The sequence below is a fragment of the Polyodon spathula genome, chromosome 10 (assembly GCF_017654505.1).
Source record: "Polyodon spathula isolate WHYD16114869_AA chromosome 10, ASM1765450v1, whole genome shotgun sequence".
Lineage (NCBI taxonomy): Eukaryota > Metazoa > Chordata > Actinopteri > Acipenseriformes > Polyodontidae > Polyodon > Polyodon spathula.
This window is the reverse complement of record NC_054543.1, coordinates 30812525-30838314: the sequence shown is the minus strand read 5'-3', so window position 1 is coordinate 30838314 and position 25790 is coordinate 30812525. Positions and strand designations below refer to the sequence as shown.

Here is a 25790-nt window from a genome sequence, read left to right as displayed (position 1 = left end):
TACATGTTCTGAGGTTTCTATTCTTGCATGTTCATGCAGGCTTTTATTCACTGAATAAAACACTTTTATCTTTTTGTTTTTACTTATGATTGCCCTGGCAATAGGGAGTTTGCCTGCTCCCTCTCCGACTATCGTTAAAATGTTTTGCATGATTACTCATATTACTAGTTGATGGAATTTAATCTACTTTTGCAAGTGGCTAAAACAAACCCCTAACAAGGTCAGAATGGTTCTGTTAATTCATTATGTGGCAATGCTAAAAGAAACATATAAAAGTCAATAATAGAACACAATGAAAAATATTTCTAGTCCAAGCCTTTGTCATATATTTTATATATTTATTTTAACATTACCACAAATGCCACCATTATGGATGACATACTTTTATTGCTTTTCAGTATAAAGATGGATATCAGTAAATAGGTGGTAGAGCATACTAACAGATAGTCACAGCATATATAAGCTCAGTTCAGATAAAAGAGGAAGGTGTTTCGTAATCTGTAACCTTTAGGTGAGTAAACTTTTCCAAGTAAGTAGAACAATTTAGTGGGTAGTAACTGGTTTCCACGGGGAACAGGTTAGCATAGAGCGCTGTTGTGTTAACAGTGAGAACCTTAAACTATGTTTGTCATACTGCTTCCTTCTGTTGACCAGACGTTACAGGAAAAAGCGGCCACCGAGTCTTTTGGCATGCTATGACAGAAACCCCTATAATGCAAAGCTCTTGTAGAAAGGGGGGAGCTTTTAATGCGCTTATCTGGCTTATACCACCATCTTTTGAGACAGAATCTTTGGGCCACTGTCAACAAGCAGAAAGCTGTTATTACCAGGGTATCTATCTAAGCAGCAATCAATACTGCCCCAGAAACTCCAGCAGGGCTTCATTTAACAGTGGGATGCCGGCAGTATGAGCTGGTAAGCAGGTGGAGTGAAGTGCGCCCCCAAAACTGTTTGTTGCCGGTGGGGTTTGCAGTCCTCATGCCTCCACATGTGCACTGGAAGTGGAGAGAGGGAGCTGAGTGAACCCAGCAATCAGGCTGATTTATAGCCCCGGAGAGGACCTGGCACCTGGGCTGCATGCTGACAGAGAGCCTTGATGTGGTCAATGCCAGCAACAGCGTTTCCAGGCTGATGCCTGGCACTATTTCCAACGAGGAAGTACTGTGGGCTGCCAGAGCCCTGTTTTACAGCTTGGCTCTGTTGGATGCACGTCAAGTCAAGGGGGAGAAAGCTTTCAGGTTTTTAAACTTCAACCACGGCCACCCCCCCCCCCCCCCCCCCCCACACACACTTGACTACTTGTGTTTGAGGGTACATCTACAGTTCACCTTCCATGGCGTACTGTGATTCTGTATATAAATTATTTTTATTAGTGCTGTATATTAAGCGTTCTTGTCCTGGCAATGCTGTAGGGTTGAGATGCCCTTTTATAACATTTTATCCCTTGAAACGTTTCACAAGTGTGCAGCTTATGTTAACACGTGAGCCTCAGAGCTGGCAGACTCACTGCTAAAGATTCTTCTTAGTGACAGACATCATGGATGAATCAATGTGTTAAGATGCAACCTCACAGGTAGGTTTTACAAGGAGATCTCTGTCTGATGTGGCTGAACTCCTTCTCTCGAGAATGTTCAGCTGGCTGCTGCTGTTCCGCTCCCTGAGGGAGACACTGCTACTGTATGGAACCCTCTGTGGTCCATCCACCCTGTTAATTATGTATTACTGTACATCTCTAATAGGCAACAGGACCTTATTGTAGACTTATAGTAACTAATAATAAGCCTGGCTAGATGTACCAGCAGGGTCATTTTCTAGCTTTTCCTGCCTCTCCAGTTGAATCATGTGCATTAGTCCAGAAAAACAACCACCCACTTTGGCACTACAGTAAATGTCGCTTATTAACAACCCCTCGGTTCCCTGGAAAAAGTTATCATTAACCAAAAGTTGCCAATAAGTGAAAAGCCCCTGTTTTCAAGTGTATTTGTATGGCACAACGATATAAACTGTAGTTGTACAAATACATCAGTGAAATACATGTGTTTTAAATGTTAGTGATAAAAAATGTACCACTTCCCGCTGTAAATCCATCTCAATTTTCTGTGCAGCTTTGTAGCCAGTTTCAAGCCATGATTCTGCCTCAGTTCACCAGAAATATACGCAGTTGCGAAGTCAGTGTGTTATAAAAGCTACATGAAGCATGCAAATAAATCAAGCAAGTGTGCTCTGTAGCACTGGCAACTACTAATAAATTGTCAATGAGGAGCGTGCAGTTGCTAATATCAGAATTCCATTAACATTAAAGTCTATGGGACGGGATTGGTTCCTGGGAAAATGTTGTTTATAACCGGCATCTACTGTATTTGCCAGCCTCTGCTTGAATGGCTGGAAGTGATCAAGAGGATTGAGGTATGCTGTGAGGGGGCTTACCAGCACTGTTCCTCTGTCTCAATTCTGTAATGGGATACAGAAAAGATTAAAAGGTTAAAGTAGTTTGAGATAAAGGTGTGCTCCTATTATTATTATTATTATTATTATTATTACTACTACTACTACTACTGCTAATAATAATAATAATAATAATAATAATAATAATAATAATTTTCATATTTGCTTTAAGATCGTGCAAGGGTCTCCTTTCTTTTTTTTACTTATGTGATTCCCACACATTCTGTGACACGTCAGACCCACTTTCAACTGGCAGAGCTCAAGGAAATACACTTGCTGTACAATCATAGATATCATTCTACTGATCCATCCTGCATCTAAGTTGTATGTTCCTAGTTTTACACTGCTGTTGTGATTATTGTATTCGTCTCACTTCTGTCACATTGAACTTCTGAAAGAACCACCTTTGATATGAGTTTATAATGTCTGCCACTGATCAACTGGAAGGATTAATAATAATCAGGATAATTCTCAGAATACGAGTAGAAGCATCATTCCTTAAAAAGGGTGCTTTGTTCATGGATAGCGCTGAAAAGGTAAACTCATCCTTATGATAAAATGTCATGCTGTCATGGTTGCTGCTTGATATCTAGCTTGTGCTCCATTTGTTTATTTATTTGAGCACTATATTTATAGAAATGCCACCAGTCAGCTAAAGCTAACACAATGCAATAAAACAGCTAATTGGGAATTAAACATATAATAAATCATGGGATCGGCGCTCCCTCATTATTTTTCTACCAGACTTTCACACAAAAATATATTAACATGCAGTAAACATGCAGCCTAACCATGAATTAATTAAATTTGTTTAAAAAAAAACTGTGTAGCATATTATGTTAAAATACTGTTCTATCTTAATTTTCTAAATTGTTTTTTTTAAACCAAATTCAGTTAACCCTTTAACTGTTCAATGATAGGAGTGTTAAAAAATGAATGAATGAATGAATTAAACAGAGAAAATGTACATATATGTAGAGTATGAGTACTTATTTTCATGACCTGCGCTCCCCTTACAGTGTATTACCAGTTTTGCTCTCCCATTACATTGGTTTACTAAAGACACCTCGTTTTGAAAACTGAAAAAAATGTTATATTTTTGCACATCTAGCACAAGAATGCCATATTTTTACAATGCATCTACAGAACAGCTTATTGCAGAGATTCAAATAAGTCTTCAAACAAAACACGTGATTTTATCTGTAATAAGAAATGCTTACACCACAAACTTTCAAAATGACTCAGTGCCTTGTGTACCTCAATCACTGTTAGCTAGAAAGCCAGTCTCAACAACACTGAGCCCCCCTCCTGCTGCGGCTTCAGACAGAACTCCCCCTCCTGGTCTGTAGAAGGCTTCCTTGTGTGGGCATCATTGGACAACAACAGTTCGTATCGCACCACACTGGCCTAGAAGGATCTAGAGGCCAGGCTGCTTGCAAACAACCTAGCCAGGATATGTGCTTGCACAGCACTGACAGAGTCAGATGGAATGTTGTTGTTTTCAAATTTTATAATACATCAATTTAGTTATCAGATAAACTGACAGCACTGGAGCAGGGCCAGACCTACTGTTAATAAAAAGTGTGGCATGCCAGTCTTAGAAAAGTAGGGGCAATAACAATGGTAAACAGAATACGTGGCTATGGAAGTGGAGAGTACACATCTTGAGAGGTTTAGTGGGGTTGTATAATGAACTGGTGAGATTACACCTAGAATTCTGAGCTCAGTTTTAGTCTGCTTTATTGTGGTTTTGGAGGTTGAACATTGAACAGGTACCAGATTAATCCTAGGGCAAAAAGATATGAGCTATGAGGATTTGTAGGGTTTGCTGAAATGTGACAGAGTGGAAAAAAGAACAGTATTGTATATCTATTATATCCAGAATTGAAACTCAGATCTCCAGTTGCTTTTTCATAATGTATAGAATCCTGTTTTGAAGACATTAAAAAAGACTTGTTTGAAATGTTTGTCATTGAATTTACTAAGTTTCTTTAGTGTTTCTAAATGTACAGAATCCCACCTAAAACAAGTGCCGCTATTATATTTCTTTAGTCAGATGGCAATTGTGTGCTATTTTATAAAAAATGGTCCAGAGGCAAAACTGGAGACAGAACAAAAGCAGAACAAAAAGTGAGACAGACAGAAGCAGCCCTGCGACAATTGTGACAGCCAAAGCCATCAGCTGAGGTACACGTTACCTCAAGTTAACTGATCTTGTAGATAACTGGCTTAAACAGCAGGCACAGAACTGAAGTGATTAACTCCATGTGATTAACTTGAAACTTGTTTTTCTGTTTCAAATTAGAGGCACTGATTCTGTTTTTTTTTTGTTTTTTTTAAACAAATTACTACTACGACTGTTCATAACCTACAGAATCATGGTGGTGTTATATCACTGGGTGTGTACAGGCATTTGTTGTTAATTTCTGTTTTTCTTTCTGTCAGCAGTACTACTACCAGTATCCTGGAGGTGGGATTCTGACATTCTTAATCTAATATAATGATACTGGTATCTTTGTTCTTTACATATATACAATAAACAGCCATCGTGGAACTATACTTCTGTGTAAAATTGAGCCATCATCACAGGATACTGCAGCTTTAAGTGGACAGACAGATGAGTCAGAGTGCTAAAACCGCTGACATTCTCACAAACCATCGTCCTGTAAACCGTCAAATACAGTCATTACAACTGTGGGAGTTTATTGAAGGCACTTCAGACCAGTTGTTATACATTATATTATATTATTCCTGCTAAAGCAGAGCTGTGTTCTTCACAACAGCAGACCCCTGCATATTTATAGATTGCCTGGCTAAGTGTCTAGATAACAAGACTATGAAAGATTATACAATGCTCTAGCTCGACCAATTAGAATACTGTGTCAATCCCCATGAAAAACCCGTTCTTGCACAATAGGACGTACCCCCAGCGACCTGTGGTATTAGCTATGTGGGAGGATTAAAGAATGATGGGCCCCATTCACAAAGATTTAACCCAGGGGTTGTTTAAATGCTGTTTTTACTCATAAAAGATCATCCATGAATTATAACTTTAAAGTCTGTTTCAAAGCTCTTTTCAAAATGTCTGCTCTAGTGCACTGATCGTGTAAGGATTATTGCCCACATTGTGAAACAGGTAACACAGCAATAATGATCCGTGATGTGGTACGGAACAGAAAAGCCAGAGCACCTGTTATGTTTTGAGTTTTTTTCTGCAGTGATTTAAAGGACAGCTCTCTAACTCCAGTGCACTAGAGTGGACATTTTGAAAAGAGCTTTAAAACAGTGTAAAAAGTTGTTGCGATGTTAACATTGAAAAGAAAAATCACAAGTAGGTTATTTAACAGTTGTAGCAACACGTGGGAATGTATAATGTTGTATTTTTCATAACCCAACTTTTTACTCTTTAAAAGCATTCTTTAAACAACTTGTGAGTTAAATTTCTGTGAATAAGGCCCAGCATCTCTAGTCTAGAAAAAAAGCAGGTCATGTTGGGAATTTAATTTCTTAAATTGCTGATTGTGGGCAAACATTGTAAATGCTGCGAATGAAGAAACATACGATAGCCCATTCATCTTTTGATATTAAAACTTGAAATGCTTTTATCTGAAAACATTTTGTCAGTTACAAAGCTCATGCTTTCAGCCTGCAAAATGGTATATAGGCATTGGCTTAGTTTACGTGCACATGAAAATCGACTCCACAGTCATGACTGTGTGACGTTGTCAAGCGAATACATCATGAAGCAACAAAAGGACGTCCTTTCGGTAGCGTGACTTTAATGGCAGTGTCAGTCGCTTTCTCGTGATAAAAATAGTTATAAAAAAATAGCTGTAAACAGCTGGATGTCAGGTAAAAGGCCTTTTTGTCCTGGTGCTAACAGGAAATGATGTAATTAGCCATAATTAGTTTGAGGTGATTGGCGCACTATAGAGGCACCTGCTATCAGTTTTTGCAGCTCAACAGACAACCACATGTGAGAATTTCTCAAAGGTTTTACTTTTATGACTAATTCTAATTTTCAATTATGTTGCATGGTATGAACTCTGAGAAGCCTACAGATTCAAGGGGGTATATTACAATTATGAATTGAGCTATTGGCTTCATAATAACTTTGTATTTGTGTAAGTGCTAATTATGCACCGGACTTAAAACAATGAAAACTAAATGTCTGCCTTTTGGGTAAGAGGCCCCCAAAAAAAGAGTTACATCTGTACTTAATCAAAATCTCATGAAGCCAATTGAACTACTTCAACAAACCTGACAAAGATAATGCCATTTAAAAACTGCAGATCGCTCTGGTAGTATACTAAAGATTAAAAAAATACTTACAAATACTTATATCTGTACACATTTTTATTTATTTTTTAATGCAAGACACTGAACATATTGAATTGGGTTTCCTTTGGTTGTTCATGGTTGTTTATGCCTTTGCATAAAGTTACTTAGGCATTGATTTGATCAACCTTAACCCTGTAAAAGGATAAACAACAGCTGGATTTTAAGGCCATGGATAAATCTCCCTGGGTTATCCCTAAAATAAATAAGTGATGCAATCTCTCGGCAGATTCCCAGATAATGAACAGGGCTCTAAACAAATCCAACCCTGCTTCTCCCGGCGGGGTACAGGCCTATCAAATTGACATTAGTGCTGAAGGTGTTCAGCAAACCAGATATAAGTAGATATCTGATGAAACATGACAATGAGAATCTAGATCTGTTTTACAATAGGCACATCCGCCCACAGCAGCAGCTATGCATCAAATCTAATTGGATCATTAAAGCTTTTGTCAGTCAGGATGTGAATGGGAAACAAATCTCATTAATTGCCAAGTGTCAAAGAAAACAAAAAGAGAGAATAACATTAAGGAGCACCTCATATAAAAACTAATAACATTGTTTTCTTTTAAGTATGGGATAACACTCCTTTCATAAATATTGATAAGATAAACGAGTTATTTCTTTCTTTTGCTTTTTTTAAACTGTGTGTACCAGTATTTCCAGTAAAACAACATGAATGAATTGCTTTTTTTATACTGTGTGTACCAGTATTTCCAGTAAAACACAACATGAATGAATCGACAATTAATGATTACATACGCAAGACGAACAAAGTAATAACAGAGTATAACAATAAATATTCATCAATAAAAACATGCGTCCTATAATCTCAGAAAATGCATGATCTGAGACAAGACATGGCCAAAACATACAGGGTGTTTCAGAGAGAATCACAGCACACAATTTGAAGATATTAATGACTTGCTATTTTTTGTATGTACTTTCTACAAATGCTTAATGGGATGTGTTGTAAAAAATGCACAGCCCCTTTGCACTTTTTATTCACAGCATATATATATATTACAAAAGCGCAGTGGACAGGTAACATAAACGACAAGCTAAACAAAATTTTTGTAAAGGTGGGATTTTTTTTTTTTTTTTTTTTTAATTATTAATTTGAAGGCAATATCTTTGTAAGGGAAATCACCTTTAACATCCTTTAAACGTTATTTGTTACTAATTGTAACAGCCTCTTTCAATCAAATAATTACGTCACTTTTGCAGACGCTACTTTGTTTTAATTTAATCGTCACTTCCGCCAATCACGCTTTTGCGCAGTGGTTTGAGAGAGAAAGAGGAGAATATAATTTGTCTGCAGCTGTCGTCTTGGCAAAAAACATCAACCATGAGCGACAACGAGGATAAGGAGTATGTGGAGCGGGTGCGTAAAGTGAATTATTTTGGAAGACGTGTATGTGGTTTTATGGAGAAAAATGAATTTTACGAAATGTTCTCGCTTTTATTTGTAGAAGTCGTACGTTTTTCAGTCCGCCATTTCCGAAGGCCGAGTAGCATCTAGAAGTTTCTTCGTGCACCCGCTCTAGTGGCTTTCCACGTTTCCTGATTGGATGTGTGACCGATCAATCTTGTGATGCTCTTTTCAGATAGGGTAACGAATGGTGAAGGGGAGGGATATGCATTCGCGGGGCCGCGCGTGTTGAAATAGAAGCCCGAAACGAGTTAATATAATAAGTAATACAAAAAGTAAAGCACATATTTTTATAAATATAAATTAGTACGTCATGTCTTTTAAAACATTGACATAAAACGTTATTGTTATATACCGTACTGTATGTAGGAAACGCCGATGGTCTCCCGGAGACGCAGTTGCTTGTATCGCAGGCTGGACAGAAGCAAGGCTGCATCCGCAGTATTTTATTTTGCTTTCTGTTTTTGAAATAAACATCTATTTAAATGAATTGATTGTAGGTTAAGGAATTCGTGTTTTATAAATACTAAATCGCGTTCAGCGTGTACCTCATACCAAACTAAGTGTTCAAACGTTCTTGTTGCTTTAATGAGAAATATTTCCAAATTAATCCGTTTATGCATTAAATAGCTGAAAAAAAAAGTAGTTTAGATATGTTTATTTTTTTTAAATTTAATTTCTTATGGGGGGGAAAATTGCATCCTAATAGAGGCTATCATGCTTTTTGTCTTCCTTACGGCCCATTACGAGGTCGCCAAGCATGAAAAGGTTTTAATAATGTTTTACTCCACCTACATAAGGCGTTCTGCCTCCTCGCTTTTGTAGTAATGTAACAGTAAAATCTGTGGCTTTGTCATGGTTCAAACGCGAATACAATGAAGTAATATTTTAGAACACACGCTTGGCTGTTTACAATGTGGATTTTAAATAGCAGGTTTATTTTGAAGTACGTGATTTTTACAAGTGACAAGCGTGAAGGTAGGTTTAAGATTTTGCGTATGAAACATTCCAAATGCCCCTTAGTAACGCGATCAAATGTTTAAAATGCGTGTCTTGTGTTATTGTGACTATACATTTTATGATATCTGGTAATCGGAGATTGAATAAGCAATTTTTCACTACCCTTTAAACGGTATGAATACTTTTTTAAAATTCTGATACTTGTTATATGAAAAATTAGGCATTTCTTTTAAATGTATTTATTGTACAATTGTGCGAATTCGAATACCCCTTAAGCCTTTTTCCCACGGCTTTACAAGATTGAATTCCAGCTTTCAAAACAGAAGATGGGTGGAATTCTGTGTACATTATCTGAAGACGCAGGTATTAGACTGTTATAAGCTTTGATAACATGGACCTTGGTCTTTAATTGATGCCAAGTTATAGGGAATTTCCAGTTATTACAGTAAGTTCATTTGGCTGCAGGAAATATATGCATATGGTGGGATTTACGTACGATATAGTATTAACTTTTCCAAGAAATACCAAACCTTTTCAAAGTGCTGAGCATATTAAGATCTTAAACCAATATAGGTTTTTCAACATTAGTGAGTTTGTAGTATATTTGTAATATACAGACGTTCCTGTTTTCTGGACCTCTAGCACAAGAAAAAACGTTTAGGGTCTGCTCTGAAACTGGTGCTGACCTGTGTTTTATTTATTTGTTGTGTACACACAGCAACAAAGTGCATATACAACACCATATTAAGTAGATACAATAAGAGGTTGTTTTTAAACTGCACAAGCAGTGGAATCTTATTAAAACACCCACTCATTTTTGTGTAGCTTGTGAGAAATTGGGGCGTTTAAAGTATTTGATATCTGGTATGCTTGACCTGAAAAAGTAGCTTTTTTGGAAGTTGAGCCAGAACATCAGGGATATTGTATTAAAAGGTTGTGGATGGAATGTAAACTCTCAGCAAACGGATAAACCTCGTTGTGGCACCTGTTTAATAGTGCTAAATTCTGCCCAGAAATGTCTATGCCTTCCGGACACAATAGCTAGCAAAATGGCCATGCCTGAAAGATTTTTACATGTCTAACATTATAGTGAATTTGCTCTTCTTGTCTGGACTTTGAGGTATTGTGTATACCAAACAAAGCAAGAAGTATATTAAGCAAGCAACAGTATTTTACTAGTCAGAAAGGAGTCAGTACTTTTATATTACTGTTAATGTTTAAAACGTGTTTTAATAACCAGTTTTGGAAGAATTACTTGTGTGCCCAGTTGGGCACAAATGCAAAGGTGTCCACAGCTTAGTGGTGCCCTGGACACTATTTATGTAGCACTGTTTTCATAGAACAGTCTGCTCATGCTTCCTGCTTGGTATTTGATTTTTCCTCTGTAGCAGGAAAAAAACTGGGTAAAAGCAGGTTCCCTATGGCCACCTGTGTTTTATAAGGTCTTGGATATCCACCAGTGTACATCTCCACTGGCTGAAGAGTGCTGCCCTCAGGTGAAAGGGACTAGAGGGGATGACCTGACTACTAGTATTAATTACACCGTTAAACTGACTGAATCATGGAATCCAATCAGAGGTCATCAAAAGCTGACATGGTTCAGTAATTTAAGAAGTTTTCATCTGCTGGAGTAAGTTTTTAAATAAAAATAAATAAATACAAAACCCTGTATTTTGCATTAATTGTGGTAAACGTGGTCTAGAATGTTATGTGTGTATATATAATATATATAGTGTGTATGTATAAGAGCCATCTAGACACGAAGATGTTTGTTTTAAAAGATCAGCTTACTGTCATTTTGTCACAATGTCAACATTCTACATATTTCATGGAATAATGCTCTAACTATTTAATTCCTAATGTATCTAATATGGAGCAGTAGATTGCGTGCTAACCAGACACATTGAGGTTTTAACCACATCAGTGGATTGGGCAATCCTTTGAGTTCTGTGAATGTGTTTACATTTCCAAGTAAAATTAAAAATCACTGATTTGAGAAATGAAACTGCAGATCTACCCAGCTGCACAGTGGGGGCAATGTTAAAGTTTTAACATTTGCTTTTAAGAACCCGCAAATACTGTTTCTAAACATGTATAATGAGCAGAGTGCAGACACCAGAAGTATTTTAATGGTGTTGTGGAGAGTACATTTAAAAAAAAAAAAAAAAAAAAAAAAAGTTGTGTATCAGAACGGTTGCCCAAGATTTGAAGAATAATTAGTTTTAAATCTTCGCAGTCAATTTCTGAATGAAGTGTGCATTCCCTTTGTAAATTATTGAAATGGTACTTGTTTTGGGGTTGGTGCTTAATGCAGTACTTGCTTTCATTTTGTGTATAGTTTTTTAGTTTTCATTGTGTTAAACAGGTATTTATGGGTCAAATATAGTGCTGCTGAGATACCCTGAAGTAGATTTTGACATGGGATCTTGGTTGCCTTTTTATAATTCTGTAGTTTATACATGCTTCATCCTTTTCTTTTTTCGTTAAGGTTAATGTTGGAAGAAGAAATGCGGAAGAAGTCAAATGACAAGTTTTTATTAAGAATAATTTGAAGCTCAAATAAGAGAAGCTGAATTTGAGAGAAAAGAGAATGCATGCTAATTATAAGAAAAAAAGAAGTTCCCACATGTAGAATATTTGCAGTGTGAGAAATGGGGAAGATGAAAGAAGTCAGAATTTGAAACAGAAGAAAGAAGAAAAGAAATAGAAATGAAGTTAAGATCAGAAGTAATCTGGGATAAGAAAGCACTGCGCTAAGTAATTACTAGTCTGTTTGTGTCCCTGTGTATATATACATATATATTTTTTTATAAGAGTGCATGCATTATCTATAATACAATGATATACAGGGTTTCTTCCTACTTTTATAAGGGATTATCTTAAATTTTAGTTTCTTTGTAGCTGTATTGCCAGTTAACAAATAGTTAGCCTTTAAAATTATGCATATGTTTTTATAATGTTATTTTCAGCTGGGTTTTATTTAAAGAAAACCCAGACTTGTTGCAGGCTAATTCTGATAACTTTTGGTCCTCCTATATGCATATACCTAAATACACATGTTCAGTGTTATTTTCTGTGTGTCCGGGCCATTGCATTTAAAGTCAGTTTTTTGGGATTGACCTGTAACGGGTTAAAATGACTGCCTTTTAGAATTGGTAAAGAATTAATTGAATGTATATTTTCTGCTTGTGTTTTGCTAAACTAAATTGCTTGAATTTAGGAGTCTCGTTCTGCCTCCCGGAGTGTAAGCCCACAGGGATCGGGCAAGTCTGGCAGCCGCTCACCTGCTCATTCGCCAGCACGGTCCCGTTCCAAGGAGGGTTCCCGCCACTCCAGGTCTAAGTCAAGGTCCCGCTCAAGGTCCAAGTCCAGGTCAGTTGATGCACAACAAACGATCTCCATTAGCTTTCAGATGTCCTCCTTTGCTATTTTATGTGGTACTAACATTTATGTGGTACTAACAGTATTTGTAGAAGTCCTGACGTTTACAAAAATTCCCAGTGAAGTAGGGGGGGGGGGGGTGTTTGCGTAGGAGAGGAGCGCATTCTGCTTGTGTGTGTAAGGACTCGGTTTAAATGTATTCTTGCTTCTGCAGGTCTCGATCTCGCCGCAGCTCCCGCAGACATTACTCTCGCTCACGCTCTCGTTCTCGATCCCACCGTCGGAGGTCCAGGAGCAGGTCACACAGTGGGGAGTACCGTCGCCGCCGAAGCCACAGTCACTCGCCTATGTCCAACCGAAGACGCCATGTGGGCAACAGAGTAAGGACACATCACCCACCCACCCGTGTTAATGTCCAAAGAGGGATAACTATGGCAGTGGTGCAGTATGATTGGATTTTTGACTACCTGTTTAGTTATACTGTACCAAGCATTTAAGGTTTTTTTTGGGTGGGGTGGGGGGGGGTGGCCAGATTGACTATAGTTGCTGAATAATGTTAATGTTTAAGAAATAGATAAATGCAGTAGCTTGTCTTTAGAGGTGGTATTTAGTTTTATTTTCTTTATTGCATAATAGGCAAACCCAGACCCTAACAATTGCATTGGAGTGTTTGGGCTGAGCCTTTATACGACCGAGAGAGACCTGAGGGAGGTGTTCTCAAAATATGGGCCGCTTGCTGATGTAAGCATTGTCTATGACCAGCAGTCTCGACGCTCCAGAGGATTTGCTTTTGTTTATTTTGAGACTAAGGCGGACTCTAAAGAAGTGAGTATGCAAAGTTGTGGACCCTGAAAACCGTAATTCATGTGTTCATCCTTCTAATCGTTCCTTTCTATGCCTTAACCAAGGTTAGATTTGGAGTGTCATTAGAATTAAGAATTGTGTTTTCATGTCTTCTGGATAATGCTGTGAAGGCACTTTGTTTTTTTTGTTTTTTTTAAATAGGTCTTTCCCTTCTCATTCCTGTGTTCTGCAAGTTATTTTTAAATTCTTTTGTTGGTGGGTCTTTTATAAATTGGCTTTTGTAGAAAATTTGTTTCTCCCTATAATGCAATGTGTATTTTATTCTTTCTTCTGTGTTATTGTCTAATGGCTGTTTTCTGCTGTTAGGCCAAGGAGCGTGCTAACGGGATGGAACTTGATGGCCGCAGAATTAGAGTTGACTTTTCCATCACAAAGAGACCTCACACACCCACTCCTGGAATCTACATGGGGAGGCCAACATAGTAAGTTTAATCTATTTGAGGTTAAGGGGACAGTGCAGTTGGGTCTGGAGTCAAGGGTGTGTCTTGACTGAGTTGGTGTTTTCAGTGCTGCAAATCTGATGTTTTTGTTTTTTCTCCCTGTGTTAAAGTGGTGGAAGTGGTGGTGGTAGTAGTAGTAGTGGTGGTGGCAGTAGTGGTGGTGGTTCCAGGCGCTCCAGAGAACACTATGACCGAGGATATGACCGAGGGTATGACCGATATGATGATCGAGATAATTACAACAGATCTTACAGGTAAGATGGATTTTTATGCACATTCAGTAGACAGTACTTGAGTTTAAGATTCCAAAAACAGTTACAAGAAATGTGCTGATGACAAAATCTCCTAAAACTGGCTTATGGTGCCCCCTTGTGTTTGTTTGGGGGGGGGGGGGGGGGGGGGGTTGTGTGTAGAAATAGGTGGATATTCCTTACCAATTTGAAAGTTGCCACCCACCAAAAAGTTGCCCCTTGTTTGCTGTTATCACATACCTCTTAATCGTGCATACTGATGAGACCTGTGCTTGACGTCTTTTTGATATTGGACATCGGACTGCAAAGGATTAGTACATGACTATGAAGCTATGAAACCTTGAACTATGAAGTGATTGTGCTACAACAGACAAACGTGCAGTCTGGGCTTACTGTAGAGATCTGCCTGCATGCAGTTGGCTGTGTCCCTTCGTGCACTGCACACATAGTCTAACACAAACCACCCTGAGTTTAACATGTTCCATTTTTAAACACATCATCCAGATGTATACCATGTGTTTTAAATAAGGTGCCATCAAGTTGAAAATAGTGTCTTTTTTTTTTTTTTTACACATTACAAGTCTTGTAGGCTTAAGCTTTCCAATTTGCATATTTCATTCTATCCCATCTGTTTTGCACAAATCAGGGAATGGATTGTATTTGAACTATTGTAATGCGTGGCATGTTTACATTTGTAAATATAATTCGGGGGGGGGGGGGGGGAAATGATTAACATACACGCTTTTCCCTGCCATAGACGCAGATCCCCATCTCCTTACTATAGCCGTGGAGCATATCGGTCCCGTTCCAGATCTCGTTCCTACTCTCCACGTAAGTACTTTCTTCAGTCATTTTTTTTTCTACAAAATTTAATGGCGTATTTCAACGAAGATGGTAAAATATTTGCATCGAATTAACCCTTAAGTACCACATTTAAATAAGACTTTAGATTTAAATTGATTTATTTTAATTATGGAATTGTTTTTGTAGTTTTATTTCTACAATACCTCAACTGTAAATTTAAGTGTTGGAAATGGTGGTTTGTGTGAGGTAATTTTAGTATGTAACTAATCTTAAATGAATACATAAAGCAAATTTATTTCATTGTGGCATCCTCCTAAATGAACTACAGTATGTGAACTACAAGAATTTAGCAATGGAGTATGCCAGAGAAATAAATAACCATCGATCATTCCAGTCATTCTTATTTTACTTTCTTTCTTTGATTTCCTCTGTCAGTCCAAACACACACAGTTATGTAGAACTACTTTGCTTTTTATAGTGTGTTCAATTGTTAAAGTTCCTGATTGCACCACTAAATAAACCAGGTTTCAGTGGGTCTTAACACAGTACTCAATTGTTTATTTGGGACCCCATTAGAATCGCTTCGGCGAATGTTAATGATGGGGCAAGACGACTTCAGAATACCATTTCAGTGCAGTATGGTTTTTATTTATTTCTCCTTTTTTTTTATGTCTCTGCTCAGTTTTATGTGCCACACAATCTGAGGGCAAGTGCCATTTGCGCTTGCATTTGCATTTATGCTGATCAGAATGCAGCCCCAAGTTTTAGTTGATGGACAGTAAGAGTAAAATGTTTTTAAACACTTTTCCAATTTTCCTTTAAACAGTATAAAGTTGGTAGTAAATTAAATGATTTTAAATCTGTATCTTAAAAAAAAAAAAAAAAAAAAAAAAAAAAAAAAAGCCTGTATTCAAAGCCACATCTAATTTAATGTATTCTTGTTACAGGTCACTACTGATAATCCTACTATCCGGTAGCATGGTTCTGGGATTACTTCTCTGAAGATGACTGTGCTGCCTTTTTTGTTTTTTTTTGGGGGGGGGGGGCTTTTAAGTTAAACATGTGACTGTTAGGGCTAATCTGTTATAGCCACACAAATGACAAATTATGTTATTTGTTAGATGCAAGTTTTCATCCTGTTGCAAACTGTTTAGAGCTGTTTTTTTTTTTTTTTTTTTTTTAATATAAATATTTGTTAATTGTGACTGGCAGTTCCTTTTTGTAAATTTGTCAGCTGCTGTGGGGGTTTGTATTTAAATATGGAAGCTCTTCCGCAGTACAGGATGTCTTGTGCGTATGCTTTTACATAAAGAAGCAATAAAGATGCTTTTTTAGTGTGCCTTTTCTTTATTCACGCGATGTATTTGTTTTAAGTCTCTACACTGTCAATTTGTAATCTTGGCTGGTTATTGAATGCAAGGCACCACACCAGTTTTGCATGCAATAGTGAACTTCGACCCTGTTTGCCAGATGGGATTTGAAAACTACTGATGTGCTATAGAAGGTCCTTGGCTAGGTTCATTTGAACAAATGGTTATCTAGATAATTCAAGAGACATGGCTGTATGCATATAAGTATGTATTGACATTAAGTCTTGTCTGTTCTTTGAGTGAGTGCCTCCACCCCCTTGGTTTCAATTTTACGCAAAAGCCAAAAAAAAATCTGGCCTGTCTGGATCCTGCATTCAAGCTGCCGAGAGCAACCAGTTGGAAATGAACAAACGTGAGATTTCATGGTATTGGGGTACTGAGGTGAGAAATGGCCTAAAAAAGTAACAAGTATTTGAGGTGCAAATGTTGGTAAGTGAAGGCACGATGAGTGAAGATGCGTGCGCGATCTCAAAATTAACAGAATTTGGTATGGGTAGTATTCATTTGATTAAGTAGTGCTGTAAGACTACACCAAGGTTGTTGATCTTAAAGGGGTAGTACATAATTAGAATGAGTAGTGGGTTCCAAAAAATACAGCGTTTTATGTCCAGGTGTTGCTATAACTGTTAAAATAACATACCTGTAACTTGTGAACATCCTGACACTTTTTACACTTGTAAAACTTTAGTCAGTTTCAAAGATCTTTTCAAAATGGCAACTCTAGTGCAGTGATAGTGTAACGAATACTGTCCACATTGTCAGATTAACAGCAATAATGATCCATGGCTTTTCTGTTCTGTACTATCTCATGGACCGTTATTGCAGTGTTGGTTTGACAATGTGGACAGTATTCGTTACACTATCACTGCACTAGAGTGGCCATTTTGAAAAGATCTTTGAAACAGACTAAAGTTTTGCAAGTGTAAAAGGTTGTCAGGATAACAATGAAATGTTACACAATAGTTTACAGAACCATATCATTTCAAGTCAGTGGTGCAGGAACTATTTTTTACTGAAAGCCATTAAAGAAAACTAACTCATCTATATCATGGAAGCCATGCAAAGCCAGGGGGTATTATCACACCCCTCGTTTCAGTGCTCCTGTCAGCCGGTGAATTCTTCTAACAAGTGCAATTATTTTTCTTTTTTACCATTACTATCTGTAACATACTCTAAATAAAATATTCTAAAACATGACACTGGGACAGGAATATAAATGGTATTTCTCTTTTCAATAAAATGGGGCCAATATACTCAAAACAAATTACATTATTGTAAGTCATGGAATTACAATAAATAAGACCAAGGGTTACAATTATTTGTATTATTACTGTAGCTGCTGAGAGTTTCTGCCATAACTATAACTAGATTGTGTGTAATTGTAGACAAGTGTCTCCCTCGCTTTGTGTCAGGTTTTATCCAGTTGCATATTTACAGTATCTCGTAGTGCACTGTTGTGGTCGCATTGAGTACCTCTAGACATGCTATGACAGTGCCCCCTATGATGCCAGCTATTCAGTCACCAAGGTGTTCTGTTGCTACCAAACATGATCCATTTTTGGGGGGAAAAATAATTACCCTACCAAAACAAACGACCGCAAACTGCTACATTGTTTTAACTATAAGCACTGCACGGGTGATAATACATATCATGCTGTATGATGTGCAATAAAAGTAAACAGTACCGTAAAAAGAATTACGATGTTAACGAAATACCTAAGCCTGCTGCTGCACATTAATCCTGCCCAGATCCGAGCAACCAGTTCTAGTAACAATGTATCGAATCTGTGTCCCTTTACAGAAGTTTGCCTTACTTGTGCGTCTTTGTTTTCATTCAATATCTACGTAGAAGCATGTACTCTGTTGTGCGCACAAGCACCCAGTAACACTGACAGAGCTGCTGCTTTCCTGCAACCTGAGGCTGTCAGTTTACCTACAGTACCATGTGAAGGGGGTGGAGTTTATTGCATGTTGGGCATGGTATTACCCAACCCCAACATTTTTAGACATCAGGACTGGCTGGATAAAGCTTCAATCATTTTTCAAACCCAACCCCCTCAACTTTCAATCAATGTGGAATCCTTGGCCCAAGCGATTGACAGACAAGTTGGGCAAGCGAAAAATAAATACACATTCTGACAGGTTTAGCAAGCAGCAACAACTTAGTACGTACCCACGTTGACCGTTTGCAAGGCTTGATTATATTGTTGTTATTAATGTGGATTGACACTTCTTACCTGTGACGGTAACGTTCTATGTGTTGTCTTCTGGGTTCTGGAGCGGCTTTCTTCTGACTGCAGAACCTAGGCAATGTGGAGGGTTTAAATCTTAACGTTTTAGAACGCCAGTTGTCCCACCTTTTTATTTAGATGATTAAAAAAAAAAAAAAAAAAAAAAAAAAAAAACAGACTGCGTTCGTACGCAAAATAAATACTGGTTGAGGCAACGGTTGTTTTTCAATGGCGATTCCTTTAAGCTATTGAATTTCCTTTTTTACTTTTCGTAATATATAATAACTGTAACGTTAATATCACCCCCCTGCGGTTTGCACGCATGTTTGGTGTGTAACAACGAAACTAAACCTAAAAGCCAATTTCCTCTGGCTGCACTGCAGTGGTACGGCCAGTTCTATTTAAGGCTTGCATCAAGGATCCTGTTGCCACTTCCATCCCACCCCCTGATTAATTTACCCCGGGTCACTGCCGGGATCTTGGTGCCGCTATCTCAATGACAGATCATTGTGAATACTGGTGCCGTAGTCCCCAAACACGTCCGGGTAGCAAAATATTTTCCTGATATTTTTAAGTCAGATTTTATTTAGAGGCGGCGCTTACAGACTCAGTGCAGCGTCGTAGCGACTCTCTACCCCAGTCAGAGTGTTTCGCCAAGAACACAGTTGGAGCTGGGGGGTCGAGTGGATTTAGGGGGTGATTTCTGCTTTTTTTAGCAATTTTTTTTTCTCTTTTTATTTTTTTCCTTATTATTAATTTTCTTGTTGGATTTTTCCAATTTTGTTACCATTTCGGAATTTTCTTTTGGATCATGAACAAACTATACATCGGGAACCTGAGCCCTTCAGTGACTGCCGAGGACCTGAAGACACTCTTCGTGGAGAGGAAGCTCCCTTTAGCCGGTCAGGTCCTGCTCAAGTCCGGTTATGCTTTCGTGGATTTCCCCGACCAAAATTGGGCCATTAAAGCAATTGAGTCTTTATCTGGTAAGTGCATCTTAACTTTGGAAACAACCGCTCCACTGTTTTATCCTGTACCGTCCCTTAAAATGAAACCATTTAATAAATACCCAGAAATAACGGAGAGCTAGAAGTTCAGGACAAGATGTGTTCCTGTTCGGGACGGCTTCTTTAAAATGTGCATCACCCAGTACCAGAGGTCAGCCGGAGTACTTTACGTACTAAAAAAACCAAAACAAAAACAGCAACAACAAAAAAACAACTGACACATTTAATGACCATGCACATACCCCGAAGACATTCATACAAAATCATAAATAAATCCCAGAATACTCCAATTAACATGTTAAATCGAATAAAGTCCCGCTGCCTTCATATGAGCACAGCATAGCAATCACCCATAGAAATACATGGGATGGGGTAGATGCTCGGGTAGGCATAATTATTTTTCAGGTATTTTTTGTCTTGATTTTATTGAAAGGCCACAGGGAAGGTAACCGGAAAGTAGGTGCCAAGTCCATGTTCCTCAAGTGCCCGGGCATGTTTTTACGAGGTGTCCTATATGTAGGTGCTGGGGGTGCGGAGCAAAGTGCTAATAAACAGGTAGCTGGGGGACGAGGTGAGACTTCATTTCAGAGCTGCGCCAGGCCACTTCTGCATTAAAACAGCGAAAGGGAAAATAGATTTTTAACCTGTGAACCGCGCCGAATGCAGTCACACAGCCTTATCCAGAGATAGGGGAAGAGATGGTGGAGGATGGCCGAGGCTTGTTGGGATCATTACCTTTTTCGATCTCTTTTATATATTTTTTCTTCTAAAAATCCCTCTCACGAGCTAAGTGGGAGGTGGGAGTAGAAAGCATGGCTGCCCCGTCCTTCATTGTGAGTTTTAAAATATGAGCTCATCACTCCCCTTTGGCGCCGCTTTTGTAAATATATATATATATATATATATATATATATATATTATATATATATATATATATATATATATATATATATATATATATATATATATTATATATATATATATATATATATATATATATATATATATATCAACTGGCTACAGATCCAACATGGGCTTCAACTTCCCCAAGTATTTTGTCAGAATTAGAAAAAAAAACAAACAAAAAAACTTTTAGTAGTTGTATCGTTTTTCAGCTCGAGTTTTAACACACTGTTTCGAGGTGTAAATATATGTGAAATGTAACAATGTTACTGTAAAAAAAAATCAGTTAAATTAATATACCCTCTTTCCTATTTTCCTACATTATTAGCCAACTCTTTTTTTTTTTTTTTTTTTTTTTTTTAGTATTGTTCTTTCTCCCCCCACACACAGGCAAAGTCGAATTACACGGAAAGATGATTGAGGTAGACTACTCTGTCCCGAAGAAGTTAAGGTATGATGCTATTGAGTGCTATTATTAAACATTGTTGCCAAAAAACTACACAACGTACTCCAAATGGCTACAACGAGTTATTGTTACTACATCGAGGGGGGGGGGGGGGGGGGGGGGGGGGGCAAAATGCTTTTTTTTTTTTTGGTCTGATGAGTAATTATTTAATTATGTAACCCTGCATTTGTTTACCTAGGGTTATTGCACGTTTTGAAGACATTGTATTTCATTCGTTTTAGAACCGTTTGTTCATGCAGCACAGTTTGTATTTTTAAACGGTTGAGATTGAAAAAATGAAATCATTCTTAAAACGAAAATAGATCAATGAAATGCTTCCTGTTGTGTATAACAATGTGATTATGCATCATTGTTTGACGTTTATTAAAAACAATTAGAATGTGTATTAACTTATTTTAAAGGAAACAATGTAAAACTAAATATTCTTATTTTTCTAATTAACGATTACATTTTAATTCTAGTACGTTTTGATCAACTCCCTAAGCTGATAAAAGTGCTATTCTGCAAACTGCATGAAAACATTAATTAATAGCAAGTGGACTGCTTCCACTCTGTATCTTTTTAATTGATTTGGATAAGGAGATTGAGGTTAAATACAGTTTACGATATATCTCTGATATGATCCGGTTTCAAATATTTACGTAAGGACCGACTATATAGAGTGTCATTTTGTAAACAACATTTCCTCGATAAAAATAAATAAATAAAATAATATATCAGTGTACACATTTCAGCACATTCAAATGTTAGGACTCGTAAATACTGTTCAACAGAAAACATTTATTGCTTATAGTCATGGAAAACATACGTTTTCAGAAATTATTTCTAAATTCAGTTTGTCCTTGAGAGGGAGTAAAACTCTAGGATCACTTAAAAAAGCAAAATCATAATAATTACACACAGTTGGTATACATAAGTTATCAATCGCTATGGAAACTTCGTTATTGAAAATTAAGACGTTAAACATTTATATGAGGACATTTTATATATGTAAATTAACGAGGATAGTGCTACATACATACAGTACAGTAGGCGATATTTAATAACTGGTCTTCTATGCACTGGGATATCAAGAGACTGTATTACCAGTACGTTTGTCCAGTAAACTGCTTACACAGTGCTAACAGATGTGTTTAGGTCAACAGGACGTTTGAGACCCGAGTATTCAATAGGCGGTGATACTTCTCAAAGAATTGTGAAGTTGTACTGTACAGCTAAAGTCGTCAGGCCAGGGCTGTACTGCGAGTGAGAAGCGTTACATGTGCAGGCTGAACATTTAAACGATTTCTAGAAAAATCCATCCACCCATCTTTGAGTTAATGAAAAATCCATCTATCCATCTTTGAGTTAATAAAAAATCTGGTGAACAGCTCTGATGTGTGTACATTGTCAGATCTGTTTTATTGACAACACCCAGTGAACAGTAGTGTCTGAGGTACACACTGGTGTTTTTTTTTTTCTTTTTAAGCAGTACAAATATTCAGAGATGTTTAATAAAAATAAAGTTAAAAGGTCTGGCATTTTCAGGAAATTATAACAATTATTTTGATCAGTTGAAATACAATTTCCTATCAGAAAGTTGTATACAGTAATAGATTTGTTTACAATTGTATATGCAGTGCATTTAATCTGTTCTATTGTTTAAAGTGCATCTTATCGTTTTGTTTGTCAATTTGCAATGATATTCTAACCTTACAATAGTAGAGATGTGTTAAAAGTTTGTATTTAATAATAATAATAAAAAAAATACTCCTAATTTTAGTGGCAGTTTTGTGAAATATTGGTATATGTATTGTGTGTGTGTTTTAGATAAAGACAACTTAACAAAAAGATTAGCAAAATTAACAAAGCTATTTGTTATAAAGGTTGTTATTGGTTAGATGAGTTCATGGCCCCACTGTAGGCATAGCTTCTGTAAAAAGCCCTGCAGCAGTAGTACATAATTGTGATCTTGCTGGTGTTCATTTTAAATTCTCTTCCAGATAGAATGCACTATTTTCAACAAGTAGAACTCTTAGGGTGTTTTTTTTTTATTTAAGTGTGTTTTGTTCTGTAGGCTGAATATTTCCAGTATGTGGCAATGCTGTGTTTTAAACACAGTATGTTACAAATTATATGGAACTTGTATTTTCCAATTTGGAAACAAAAGTTGAAAAATTTTGCTTGTGCTGACTTTAAGGGGACAAGTGAAAGGATTGAAAGCAATATGGTGTCCTTTGAGTTCAAAATGTTTAATTGTCTTCACCAGTTTAAGTTTGGTTTGAGGTTACATTGAAGGGAAGATGGTTATATACCTTGAAAAGGAAGAATGGTAGCTGGAATGGTACAAACAGCACCAGCCTGTTCCAGGTGGCGATAGGATTACTCACAGTGTGTGTGTGTGTGTGTGTGAGCTCAGATCATTGCTCATGCATGTTCCATAGTGTTAATGCAGCTCTTCTAACCTACTATACAACATCTTCACGTGAGACAGCAACCCACTTTTACAGTCATTTGTTTCGTTGCTCTTAATTGATGAGTAGATATTTGTGATAATACAACAGTTACCATTTTGTGTGATGTGTTTATGTTGAAAAAAATACAGGTAGAACCAATATAAATATTTTAATTGGTCTGTTCCAGTAAATACAGTTCTGTTTTTTTTTTTTTTTTTTTTGACAATCAAGAGAATTACCTTGAAACCAGTTTTTGATTTATTATTTTGTAATATATAAATATATCAAAAATACTGTATTTACTATATTGCATATTAACCTGCTGTGTGTCTGACTGTAAAATGTATAATGTGTGCCCTTTTGGGAAAGCTTTTTAATGTGATAATGTGTGTGTGTGTAGTACAATTTATAAAATGTAATATTTACATTTGGGGGGGGTTAAAATTGGTAGTTATTTTTTTAAATTTAAACCACACATTAGCCCTACATTAATGTTGGACATATTGTGGCAATGCTGATGTTGACTGCCTTTCCCTTTTTTACCATTTGAGCACAGCATGTACTTTAAATGCAATTGTGCATATACCAATACCAGTAACTGCATTTTTTGGCAGAAAAAAACCCCAGCAGTTTTAGCCTTTATCATAGTTAATATTTTAAAAGCTTGTTCAACATTTCTACAGATAACTGTCTCAAATAACTAACAGGTATTTAAAATGTGCTAATGATCATTGTAAAAAATAAATAGTAAGATAGGAGATTGTAGGAACAGTAAATCTCTGCATTCCCACAGCGTCCACCATTTTTAAACACAAGATACTTATATCCTACACATTTGTGGCTAATATCTGGCTTCAATTAAGACTTAATTCACGGCCATATTATCAAAGCTTTTTTTACCCCAGTGAGCAACTTGCTGTATTTGTGTGAAAGGAAAATAAAGCTGGCAAAGCTACAACACTGGCGATAAATAACTCTGAAGGTTAATTAAAGGGCTCCAGAGTCCACCTAAGTTGTTTCTTTATCCTGTAGCATTGCTGTTTTCCTTGTACCAACTACACCCTTGTGTAAACAGCTGGAATAAACAACAGGGACTGCTTTGTACATAGTGGTGTAGTGCTAATATTTTGCAGCCTATTGTAGATCTGTTTGAAGCACTTAGCCACTCTGCTTCTGCTTTTCTGTTAATAATGTTGGCAACCCCATTTACAAAACAACGTTAAGCTTTATTTCCTCCTCGACACTCCAAGTTTGTTTCTGTAAATTTTTCCCAGATTAATGTCTCCCTTTTATTGGTAACTCTAGTCCTTAGCTAAACTAATGAGTGAGAAAGCGTTCCTGGGTGACTGCTAGATGATTTTTTTCTGTCTGGAATGTGGCAGTCGTGCATTCAAAGAAGACCACCACCACACAAATATGCAGCAATGCCCGATTACAGGGTGCATCTATGTAGTATTAAGGTAAACCCTCTGTCTGGGTTAATTGAAATTGCAAGGCTTATATCTGTGTTAACTTTGACAGGAATTAGACTCTGTAAACCTCCCTGTAAACTTCACAGGAACATATTCACAAAGCGCTTAGCCGAGTGTTAAGTTTGCAGCATTTATGATGTAAACCAGATTTTAATTCATTAACCTGAAAGGAAGGAACGAGAAAGCCTTTTTTTCAGACAAATCAGGTTTTTACAAAATGCCCATGGAAGATTAAAAAAAAAAAAAAATATCTACTTTAATTTCATTGTTACAAGTAAAACTTGTTTGTACTGAAATCAGTGGCTTAATTGATTTATTGGTCTGCCGAGGTTTAAGGAAAAGCAAGACTCTTTGTAAACCCACCCCTTTAATATGTTTATGGAACGCTGTTTTTAAAAGGCATTCCTTTCATTTTATTTTCTCATTTCATGATTCACCTTAATGCCTTAATCTAGTAACAGGACACTTGGGTTTTTTTTTACACCTTCTATGGTGTATGTTTTTCTTTTGCATAAAGAGGAGTTTCAAATATTAATCACTTTACTAAAGCATTCACGTGGTAGCCTTCACTGAATGAAATAATAAAGTGATGGAAATTCAGTTACTAAAAAGAAAAGGACTGCCACATACTGTATTCTTTTGCAACAGCAGGAAATTCCTGCTTTTTAAGCAAGGTGACTTAAGCATTTTGGAAATATAGAACAGTTCTGAGATGTGCTTGGTTCTTTAATTTTTGAATGTTCATTAAAATATTCCGATATTTGTTCATTAAGAGGTATAATAGAGAGCTGTCTCATCGGGTAAAGCAAACCCTGTACCCCACCCAGTTACCTTGCAGTACCTCCCACACACTCTTATGTACAGTACAGTGTGTTCTGTTTATTTCAGACCTCAGTGAATGCATTGCAAACCTGGTGACTAACTTTTCTTTGCTTCTGAAAATGCATTTCTAAATCAAACATTTGTCAAAGCACTAATATAATACAATGAT

General features: G+C 37.0%; 2 protein-coding genes across 11 annotated transcripts in view; both read left to right on the top strand.

Annotated features, from left to right (window-relative positions):
• The first annotated feature begins 8053 nt into the window (after positions 1-8053).
• Positions 8054-16254, top strand: LOC121322085 (transformer-2 protein homolog beta-like). 3 transcript variants are annotated; one of them, XM_041261597.1, is made up of 8 exons: positions 8054-8167; positions 12396-12547; positions 12771-12936; positions 13193-13381; positions 13727-13842; positions 13971-14114; positions 14869-14942; positions 15863-16254. In XM_041261597.1, exons 1-8 carry the CDS (start codon positions 8132-8134, stop codon positions 15871-15873), a joined length of 888 nt encoding a protein of 295 aa, XP_041117531.1. In that variant the 5' UTR covers positions 8054-8131; the 3' UTR covers positions 15874-16254. The 3 variants fall into 3 exon arrangements, with proteins under 3 accessions (XP_041117531.1, XP_041117530.1, XP_041117529.1); XM_041261596.1 differs by lacking the exon at positions 15863-16254 and adding an exon at positions 15598-15682; XM_041261595.1 differs by lacking the exon at positions 15863-16254 and having other exon boundaries at positions 14869-15053.
• Positions 16255-18960: 2706 nt separating this feature from the next.
• The window catches only part of LOC121322083 (insulin-like growth factor 2 mRNA-binding protein 2), a 73329-nt gene continuing 66499 nt past the window's right edge, over positions 18961-25790 (top strand). For 2 of the 8 annotated variants that reach the window (XM_041261592.1, XM_041261591.1), the window contains exons 1-2: positions 18961-19502; positions 20790-20877. In XM_041261592.1, the coding sequence (XP_041117526.1) occupies positions 19328-19502; positions 20790-20877 (263 nt within the window). In that variant the 5' untranslated portion in view covers positions 18961-19327. The remainder of the gene's footprint in view (positions 19503-20789; positions 20878-25790) is intronic. The other 6 variants (XM_041261588.1, XM_041261587.1, XM_041261594.1 and 3 more) reach the window with 3 other exon arrangements.

What these genes read in the sequence shown, in the direction of transcription:
- LOC121322085 (XM_041261595.1), top strand. Translation starts at nt 8,132, where the DNA reads ATGAGCGACAACGAGGATAAGGAGTATGTGGAGCGG. An exon ending in ATAAGGAGTATGTGGAGCGG is followed by an intron (nt 8,168 to 12,395) that starts GTGCGTAAAGTG and finishes GCTTGAATTTAG; the next exon opens with GAGTCTCGTTCTGCCTCCCG. An exon ending in GACGCCATGTGGGCAACAGA is followed by an intron (nt 12,937 to 13,192) that starts GTAAGGACACAT and finishes ATTGCATAATAG; the next exon opens with GCAAACCCAGACCCTAACAA.